Here is a 10569-nt window from a genome sequence, read left to right on the forward strand (position 1 = left end):
GAGTGACCACGCCTGGTCACCTCAGGTCCTGTTTCCCACGCTACCCCACGTCGGTCCGAGCTGTGCTAGGGACGGGGCTGCAATATGGACCGCTCGTAAAATACCAAAAATAAACAAACTCCTCCTTCCGAACAGCCTCCGGCAGCTCCCGCAGCCGCTCCGTCTCTCCCGCCCCGGGGCGGGACCGGCACCGCCGGGTGCGGGCGCGCAGGTGGGTCGGGGGTTCGGGCGGGGCCGGGGGGCTCCGGGGGTGTCCTCGAAGGGGAGTACCTGACGCGCTGCTACGGGCTAGGGTCTCACCGCAGGCGGGAGCAGCGATTTCGGGAGCCCCAGCTCCCCGGCGGAGCGGCCGTGCTTCCGCAGCCTCGCATTTCCCACTCGGGTCTCGCCCTGCTGCTGTAAACACAGAGCTTTCCTGTTTTTCCAGATAAAATCTGGCCTTGCGGGAGGCGCTGTTCACCGGTAGGTGAGGGGCCCTCAGTCAGGAAAAAAAACCCCAAACCAGCCAAAAACCCGAAAAAAAACGAGGAGGAGAAGATGGAGGAAGCAGAAGAGGATGACATGACATGTGGAGACTTGGGAAATGGACTTGGGAGAAGACCGGGAGGTGTTTATGAAGGCGAAAATTTACAAAATTCCTATTCAATTAGATCTAGGAAGGGGTCTGGAAAGACTTGTAATTCCCCCTTGTCAGCAAAGGTAGCAGAAGAAAGCGATGCTGCAGCTCTTCCTGGTCCAAAACAAAACAGCGTTTATGATGGATCACTCAAAAGACCTGCCTCTAGTTCCATACGAGAGAATAGCTGTGGTAAGAGTAATTGGAAGTTAATTATTGACCGTAAGAAAATTTTTTGTTAGTGGAAGTGAGCCATTCAGCTGCTTCACAAAGTGTCATCAAGTTTAATTCAAACCACTTGCCAAAACCTCTGAAAGGTTTGGTTCCTCCTGGGATCCTCTACCTTCCTCCCAGAACGTGAGCAGCAGAGTTGCTTCTCAGTGCGCAAGGCAGTGACCATTCTTAGTGTAAAATGTCCAGTTTTAAAGCGTTTAATTTTGCATTTGAAACGACATTTAGCAAAGAGCATCATGTAGTGGGTGTACCTACACAGGCATAGGTATGTCTGTGAAACTGAATGGCACTGCTTGGATTCCTGCTTTGAATAAGCTGAAGTCTTCCTGAAGACAGTACCTAAAGCTTGTAGCTAAATATTCAAAACATTATTTGCTCTTCAGTTGAAATTGATGAATTGGCTTAGTTTAGGGATTAGGAAGTTGTTTTCAGAATCTGCTTTAGCGCTTTTTTTTTTTTTTTTTTTTTTTTTTTTTTTTTTTTTTTTTGTGAAAGCAGTGCTGTTCATTACTGTCTGGCTGTTTTCCTTTTAATTTTTAATATTTTGACTGAGGTATTTCTGTGCAACTTGCTTATTTCTCTCTTTTAAACAAATCCCCCATTATCCTTTCCCCATTAAGCTGACCTATCTCTGTCTCTGGAAAATTGCCCCTACTTCTAAATAGTGCTAGCTGTTGTTTTGAGTGTGGATGTTGAAAAGTTACAATCAGAAAAGAATCTAAAAAAAATTTTTTTTCTAGTCAAGATGGCAATTTTGTTAGCTTTATTTTAAAGGAAGTTATAAAATGTTTGCCTTTACTTTATGTCTTTTTACAACAGACATTTTTCCCCCATTTCATTTCTTTAACTGTGAAGCAATATGTTTGAAGTTTGTATCAATGTAATAATGTATTTCTTAAATCTGTTTATTAGCTCCACAAGAAAAAAACCCACAACACAAAGGTGAAAATTCACCTTTATATGTTACCTGCTTTCAGGGTAGAATCTTCACTTTTTTCTTTTCTTTAAATATTACAATATTGTATCATTTAGTATCCTCTATTAATCCTACAGAATCTAATACTGAAGTGTCAAATGAAGAACTAAAGCAACGACTTCAGGAAGCTCTGGAGGTTGGTAACAGTACCCAGGGTGCTGCTCTCCAAATCTGCATTTCCTTTCAATGTAGCAAGAGGATCTTGACATGCTGAGAGACCTGGATAGACCTAGGTCCTTGAAATTGAAGTGGGAGTTGGAAGCTTCATTAAATTTTATGTCAGGAAATTGTAGTGTGAGGTGGACTTTATATTCTGAGAGGTTTGTTTGTTTGTGGGGTTTTTTTTTCAGGGGGCAGACAAAGTATTTTTAAAGATCTATAGAATATTGAAGGTATTGTTTTACTTTTCTAGCAGATGTTTATGTTTTATTATGCTTTGGGGCTTGAAAAATCTATAGTGTAAGCAATCTGTGGATTTTTAGTGTGCATTTCTGTTTGAAGGTAGTTAAGAATACATTTTGGTTTTACTGTGGTTAAATGTGTTGAGGTGTTGGCACCACAGCCAGCTGACTTCAGCTGTAAAAATACACATTCCACCTGCACTGTGTTCTTCAACTTCAGGTGAGCCCATGAAAAGACATCACACAGGTAAAACAGAGGTTTGTTTTTTGAGGAAGGCAAATTTAAATTGATTTTACAGTGGAATCTTAACAGGATTACCTTGGCTTTTACTAAGTGTATCTACTTTGTTTCACTTCAGGAACTTGAAATTTTGAAAGTTGAGCTTGAAGCATCTCAAAGACAGCTTGAGGGAAAATATGAAGCCCTAAGAATCCTGCAGAGCATGGTAGGAGCTATTCAGAAATTAGTTGGTACTTGGTGATAACAAGGTAAACAGAGGAAATCTTCTGCTAGTCCTTATCAAAACCTCAAAGACCTTAAGGCCTTCCCAGGGCTGCAATTTAAATCATTGAGTCTGCAGGTGTCTACAGACCTGCCTCTTCAGTTTACTGGAACTAATGTATTACTTAAGAAGACTTTACTGTTGTAGCAATTCTCACAATTTTATCTTTAAGAATCCTTGAGGATTTATCCTCTAAACATAAAATTAAGGCCTTTTTCCAGTCCTTTATATTGAAGATTTTGCCAGTGCTTGGAATCCTGCTGCAAAGCATGAGTATTTTGAGTTGACTGCTGCTCCCTCTGTCGCCCTAGAGGACAGTATGCCTTAAATGTCAGGTCATTCTTTTGTTCACCATTTATAGTATTTTTATTCTCTTTCATAACAAATTCTGCTGAAATTGGTTGCTAGGATTTAGCCTGCTTACATAACCCATTTATAGTTGTGTAGTTTATACAGTCACATATTTGTAGCAAGTTAGGCCTGGATCAGAGCTTAGGTGTGTTGTGACCCAGTTTTTTAAGATGTGATTTCCTGCATGAGCCCTGAAGAGGACATGATCTCAAGTTAAATGATGCTACACTGTCAGTAGCAGAGGTTATGGGATTGAAACCCAAGTTTGTTATGCAAGTTAGACTTGAGATCAGAACCCTCTGGGGCTCACAAGCAACTTGCTGGTGTTTGTAACTCTGCACACTGCTGTTTAACTATGAATGTGGATGCCTCTAAGTGTGAAACTGAAAATTAACTCAATTTAATCACAGTATTTGGCAGAGTTGCATTTTGGGTTTTGTTTGGTTGTTGGTTAATTTTGCAGGCAATATTTGATAAAGCCACGAGCCATACCAAAGCAATGCTTCAGAAAACTGAGGAAGAAAAGAGGACTCTAGAGAAGGTAAGTGTGGGTGTTTCCTTCACACAGAGAAGCCCATGGCTACTAAAAAGGGGTTATCAGATTGTTTATTTTAATCAGTGCATACCTGACATTAATTCCAGGGGTTTTGTAAAAAGAATTCCTGTTCCTTTTTAGTAGAAAGGAAAAAATTAATTTATCATTCCTTTGATCTAGGCCTTTTCATGCTATAACGTGTATAAATAATATCAGAAAATTGCCAGAGTTCTTTCTATAATTTCAGCTGGTGTTTTTCTAGGTTTCAGTTGCTCAGAGTGAGCTGCACAACTCCTCAGTGGTTCAGCTGAGGCTTCCCAAGGACTCTGAGAAATGAGTGTCGGGTTTTAGTAGGGAAGGTGCGAAAGAATAGGAAGGTGGTGTTGAGCTCCCTTGTTAAACTGAGGTTTTTTCTTTGTTCCTGCTACTGTTTTTCTGTTCCACATAATAGGAGCAGGACAGGGAGATGCGACAGCATGGGTCTGTCTTTGTTGGAGGCCTCTGGAAGCATTAGTCCTGTAAGAGAGGCTGGAGTCCATAGGCCAGTGATACAGAAACTTTGGTGTCTGGTACCAAATTTATTATTAGCAGTATCACAAGTTGTCACTGCTCACTGAGATCTTTGCCAAACTCAGGACGCCTGGCATCCTTCTGATGGGAATGCTGTAATGAGCTGCTGCAAGTTTGTTTTGTTTCCACAGGAAATAAATATGTTGCAATGGGAAATTGAATTTGATCAGGACAGATTTAAAAACATAGAAGACACCTGGACAGAAAAATATGACAGGTATTTGACTTAACTGTGTATCACTGGGGTTTTTATTTGATTCTTTAAAAAAATTGCACTGAGTGCTCTATGTCATCTATTTTGTATTTCAAACTTGCTTCCTTGGGTTCTTTGGGGGTTATGTAGTTTCCCAATTACCTTCCAAATTCTGGAAGATTTTGATTTTTCACACTAGTCACATTTGTATTTTTCAATTAAAACTTCTACATATATTGTCCTGATTTTTTTTTAGGTGTTGGTAGACTGGTTTTGCTAGGCTGAGTTTTTTTCATCATGTGACATCAGACAGCTGGGGACTGATTATCCTTATTTACCTTAACTGTAAAGGCAGAGAAAATAATGGTGTGTGCATGCATGTGGAAGTATAATTTCCTGGTTAATAATTTCTTTATTGTCTTGCACTGTGGGTCTGGGCATGTGTACAGGTAAGATGCAGTGCTTTAGAGAGAGGCTGATCAAGAGGTTCTTTGTTGAATAGAGTCACTCTGGGTGGACAGAAGGTGTGGTTGGGCAAGAAGAATGTGCCAGAGGCACTAAACTAATAATAGATAACAGACTTTGAGAAATGGGACCAGTAGACTCACTCATTTACATGGAGAAATTGTAGCTCTGAAGTCTACCCATCAGAGGACTTGTTTTTGTCATTGTTTGTTATTATTATTGCTGTTGTTGTTATCATTCAGCATATGTTTTTATTTAAAATATGTTTCAACTTGAATCAAAGAATAAGCCAAAAGTTTACAAACTATTCCATAGATACATTTATCAAGGGATGCCTCTTGAAAGCTCTCTAGCTTTCCTGACTGAGTAGGCTGGAAGTGTAGCTGTGCAGTTTGGAGTCACAAAACTGGTGTTGACTGATCAAAGATACAGACATAGCCTCAAAAAAATGACAACCAGGGGCCCAGCCTGCTTTGCAAAACATGTCATATTTTTCTGATAGTTTTCTGACATCTGAGGCAGCAGGACAAGAAGAATGTGCATCTTCCTTTGGTTTCTTCTGGGTGAAATAATTCAGACTAGGCTGCCTTTACTGACAGCTGCAGAGGTGCACCAAATAAATTGTATTGCTTTGACATTTAGGACGTCAGATTGCTACTGTTCTGTTCAAGAGGGAAATACTTCAAGGAAAAACGCATTACCAGTACATATTGTGTGTTCTCATGTTGCAACACCTGAAGGCACAGCTGTTCTTGAAAACAGGATTCAGACTACAGGAAGTTTACAGATCAGAGCTGTCACACTTCCAATAGGAAGGAACAGTTTTGTTCCTTCAGGGAAGTAGGAAATTTCTAGCAAGTGTTTCAGAGGTTCATAATTACCAATTTCTTTGCATTTATGATGGAAATGTGGCACTTAAACTCATCTCTTGTTAAAGCTCTGGGCATTGCTTACACACGAATTATTTTTTTTTTAAATTTATGTCTAGTACTGAACTCCTTTCACTTTTGTTTTTTTTTATTCCATCTTTTAAGTAATCCTAATTTTAATTTGCAGTAATATTAGATACCATGTTTTAACAGGTTATTTTTTAAATTATTGAGTACCCACTTAAAAACTTTCTTTAGATGTATAATAAAGCCACTTTCTAACTTCTATTTCTACAGAATATACTGTGAAAATGCAGCTCTTAAGGAAGCATTGAAATTGAGGACAGAAGAAGTTAAAACACTTAAAGCTGAAAATGCAAGTAAGCCAGCAACTGGTATTCCTCTGAATACACTGTTTTTCAAGAATAATTCAGGATTTAGTTGTGATGGAAGTTTCCTTTGGGGATCAGTGTCTTGTCACTGAGAGCTGATCTTAGTGGATACGGAGAAGCTTGAAAGTTAAATTGGAAAGAAGCCAGGGCAGCTACTGGATCAGAGGACTCAAGCCCCTTTCCTTTATTCTTGCCTTTCAAAAGGCTTTTAGAATAGCTGACTTAAATCGTTATTCCCTAATGTTGTGCTGTTCTAAATGAGAGGCTGTCTGACTTTTAAGTGTACAAAGAGATGAGCACTCAGTCCTGAGGCAGAGCATTGGTCTCTTTCTAAGTGGGTCATTATTTCTGGGAGAACACAGAAGGAGAAACAACTGGGATATGAGTTACTCCTTCTACACTCTCATCTTGTTCCCAAACTGATGCTTAAATGATAAAACTGCTTCATTCGGGTGTAATTGAACTCAGAAATTAAGAAATCATAGCAGCAGATTTTTGTAATCTCTTTCTTTGTTTTATTTTGTAGTCCTGAACCAGCAGTGCTTGGAATGCCTTGCAATGTTAGATGTGAAACAACAGAAAGTTTTTCGGGAGAATATGTCACTGAACAAAAGTAACATTACTGATTTTACAGGTCTTGAAGTAAGTATTGCCTATGTGTTTTTCCAAGTGGCTGCTTCAGAGATATGTTTGTGTTCAAAATACATAGAGAAAATTCACTTGTCATTACAGATCCCTTTATTTGAACCCATTTTTAGCTAACTAGCACATGTCTTTGCATGCCTGTTAATCAGTTTTCTTCTTCCTGGTCCACCTTGCAGAGAAAGATCGGACAGAAGAAAGCATCAGGCTGTTTTTCACAAGCTATGATGCTTGCTTTTCTTCTTCCTAGCACTTAAACCCTGTTTCCTTGTGTTTTACTGAGCACAGTAATATCCTGGTGAGGACTGCAGGGTGTGGCACAGCCATCTGTCAGGTTTTGCCTGAAAACACTGCTCTCACTGTGAGTCAGAAGCCTTCACCTCTACCTCCCACACCTGCTCCCAGTGACTGGCACTCCCTGTGTGGTTCCAGGGTGTATTTTTTACCGGCACCTCTGTGAGCAGATCCCAACCTGTGGTTTGTTTTGCCTTTTCAGCTGGCAGTGCTCGGAGCCTGCACCTGCAGTCCTGCTGAAGGGCAGCCTTGTCCCTGTGCCAAAGTGGCAGCTCTTACTCGAAAGCAACTCCTTCACCTCAAGCAAGAGGTAACAGGCCTGGCTGGATGGGGACAAGGAGAGGCTCCTTGAGGAGTTCCTGCACCAATTCAAACAAAGCCAGAAGCACTCAGCCACAGCTAACACAAACTCACATGTCTCACAACCACAGTCAATATCAGAAAAAACATACAGTTTGTTTGTGATGATTGTAATGCCATAATTTTTGCTGGTAGAAGAAATTGTAATTATATCTACTCAGCTTTACTAGTTGGAAAAAAAATTGCATTCTTTTTCCTGCTCCCCATATTTTTTAATCTGAAAAAAGAGAACACACCCTAAGTGTATGTCCTCCATGAATGTATACACTGTGCATGTGGACTGGCACTGAACCTTTTCCTTCCTTCCTGGCAGTGCATTACACCCCTCCCTTGTGTTGGCATCAGCACTTACAGCCCGCTCACCCGGCTAGGTCAGGAAGCTGATCTTGCTGGAAAATACCTATTTACCTCACACTTAAATCAACGATGTGAATTCCAAGATCCTATTTTTTTTCCTATTTAGTGAAATTGTGTGGATTTAGAATTTTTCTAATTTGTATTTGACTCTGCAAATGTGGTAGCCATCCTTGTGGTCCTGCTGCAGAATTTCCAGTTAATTAACTGGAAGGTTAAGGTTTTTAAGGTTTTAAAAATAGGTGCTGGCCTGTCCCTTATGATCCCTGATATAGATTCCAATCTCTTGCTCCTTCTTCTCTGGGCCCAGCTGTGATGGGACTTTATTTCCCTCCTCGAGTTTTTGTGCATGTGCAGAGATAAATAAATACAGAGGTGATTGTGTGGGTGGCTGGGGGTGTGAATATGTGCAGACAATGAAGACTAAGGATTTTAATCCACATTTCAAAATACGTTTCTTTATGTGTGAGGAAAACCCTTTGATTCCTGCTACTTCCGTTATTATATTTACTTGCAAGCTGTCTGTGTCTTAATATTAATTTTAAATCTGCTTTTGCACCCAAATTAGATAATATATTTTAAATTTTCCCTGAATTAAAACCAGATTGAGAATCTGAAGAAGAGTAAGGATGAAGCGTATATCATGGCAGATGCCTTCAGAATTGCATTTGAGCAGCAACTGATGCAGAGAAAGGACCAGGCCCTGAGGCTGGCAGAAATGATAAACATGAAGAAGGAAACCAAATTTGCAAACTGGAGACGTCTGCGAGGCACTGGTAGCTGGGCAGTCTGTGTGTCTGGGGGCTGGCTGGCAGAGGAGGGAACAGGAGCAAGAGCTGCTCTCCTTGTGTTAAATGTGTGCTGGTGGCTCAGCTGCTGACCGAGGGCTATGGACAGCAAATGAGAAAAGCTGACATCTGGCTGTTATAAGTGCTACCAGCAACTTCTCTGTTTGAGTTTTTTTTTCAAATGAGCTCTATGCAAGAGTTGGGGAAGGAGGAGAAATGCAAAGAAAAAAAGAGTAGTTGGAGCTTTTTTAGCTCCAAATGGAGTATTTAGCCACTTGGTCTAGTGGAAAGTGTGGAATGAGATGAGCTTTAAGGTTCTTTCTAACCGAGGCTATTCCATGAGTCACTAGAATACTAAATAGATTCTTTTTTCCTGTTTTTCCTTAAACATTTTTAGCCTTTTATTATGCATGTGTATCAATATTAGTGTTTATTAGTGTTCTTACACTAATGCAGAGTTACAAAACCCTGTGTAAAAGAGGAAGAATGCTAATCTGTGAAATAGGAATAGTCCTAATAATCTTTTATTCTTTCAAAAAATAAAGGGATAAAGAGAAGTATTTAAGCTTACATCGTGGTCAAAACCACTGCAGACTTTAGGAATGGCACAATATATTTGTTTTGACCATTGGCCAAGACCTGCCAGTCCTAGAAGTGTGGTACGTCTCCCAGGTTCCTTGGGCACTCCTGGAGTGTAGCACTACAACAGCATAACCTTGAGTAGCTGTTTCCCCTATACTGACACCATTGCTTTCAGGCTCCATTACCTGAATATGTGCCATAATTTTAATGTATTTTACTATTTCTGGAAGTCTTACAAACTTGTAAGTGGCCTATGTCAGAGAATCTTTGTTTTTTTTAGTCTTCTTACTGTTAACAAATTACTGTGAATTATTGTTTAACTAGAGTGTCAGAACTATATTTTCCATGGAGTGAGAAGAATACTCAATTTGCCCATGTGTAAGGTCTGTGTAGCAGACCTTTATGTGATGGCAGGAACAGTGCTGCGTGGTGGGAATGTGTCGTGTCCCATGCAGTGGGAGAAGGCTGCAGTTCATATTGCCTTTTTTGATGAGATCATTCAGATCTAGGTTTACAAGTGCCTGTTTTATCCCAAAGTCGTTTTTTCCCTTCCTGAGCAATTCTGCAGTTGACGCAGTTCTGTTTTCCTTAGAGCGTGTCAAGTTACAGGGGAACAAGAACAACCTAGGGCGGAAGCTGTCCAGCCTGCTCTCATCAGATGGGGACTGCAGGAAGGTCGAGGAACTGGACAATGCCCACGAAATCCTGAGGATGTTGATAGATCTGGTCAGTATTTGGTTCAAATCTCTAGAGCGTGTATGTTTGCTGGGTGTATACCCCCAAGCTGACCATGGCCTCCTTTCTTTTGGCCATACAGGTGAACGACAAGGAGGAGGCTCTGGCGCACCAGCGCAAGGTCAGCTACATGCTGGCACGGGCAGCCGAGGCCAGGGAGGCTGGGCCGGGACAGGACAGGGGGGACATGACAGGAAGGCGTTGGCTCGGACCCCAGAGCCCCCTGGACGCCCCTTACACTGACAGCCGTCGCCTCCCCACCCCAAGCCATGCTCCTGCCCTGCACTGCGCGGGAGCAGCCGCAGGGCTCCGAAGGTTGAGCTCCTGGCCCTCAGCGCTGGGGGATGGCTGAGGGGCTGTGTGAGCTCTTGCTGTAGCTGTGCGTGAGGGCAGCGTGGCTTTATAAAAAAGAAGTTTGTCGTGGAAACACCAGAAATTGTGCTGTGATGGCGTCACTGTGGGGCTCATGTCACAGCGTGGGCGCAGTGGCAGTCCTTGGCGCGAGAGGGGCAGCGTTCTACCAGAGAAGGGTCTGTTGGCTGCCCACACTCTTCCCTGAGCCCACGGTGTCCAGTGGCTAAGAGTGACGTCACTGCGTGTGGGTGTGACGTCATGCAAACTGCCACAGACAGTGGTCTGTACCGGCAGTGACGTCACCGCGGGGTTTGAGGGTATGACATCCCCTCCCGGACGGGGGCTCGCCCCCTGC

General features: G+C 41.9%; 1 protein-coding gene across 1 annotated transcript; it reads left to right on the plus strand.

The window, feature by feature from the left end:
• Positions 1 to 11: 11 nt before the first annotated feature.
• CCDC125 (coiled-coil domain containing 125) lies at positions 12 to 10355 on the plus strand. The gene is made up of 12 exons (XM_063422434.1): positions 12 to 211; positions 428 to 808; positions 1904 to 1962; positions 2587 to 2673; positions 3545 to 3622; positions 4318 to 4403; positions 6011 to 6093; positions 6632 to 6747; positions 7244 to 7351; positions 8360 to 8531; positions 9718 to 9851; positions 9943 to 10355. The coding sequence occupies exons 2-12, from the start codon at positions 538 to 540 to the stop codon at positions 10210 to 10212; spliced, it is 1464 nt and encodes a 487-aa protein (XP_063278504.1). The 5' UTR covers positions 12 to 211; positions 428 to 537; the 3' UTR covers positions 10213 to 10355.
• Positions 10356 to 10569: the final 214 nt, after the last annotated feature.

The sequence above is a fragment of the Prinia subflava genome, chromosome Z, assembly GCF_021018805.1.
Source record: "Prinia subflava isolate CZ2003 ecotype Zambia chromosome Z, Cam_Psub_1.2, whole genome shotgun sequence".
In the NCBI taxonomy this organism is placed as follows: domain Eukaryota; kingdom Metazoa; phylum Chordata; class Aves; order Passeriformes; family Cisticolidae; genus Prinia; species Prinia subflava.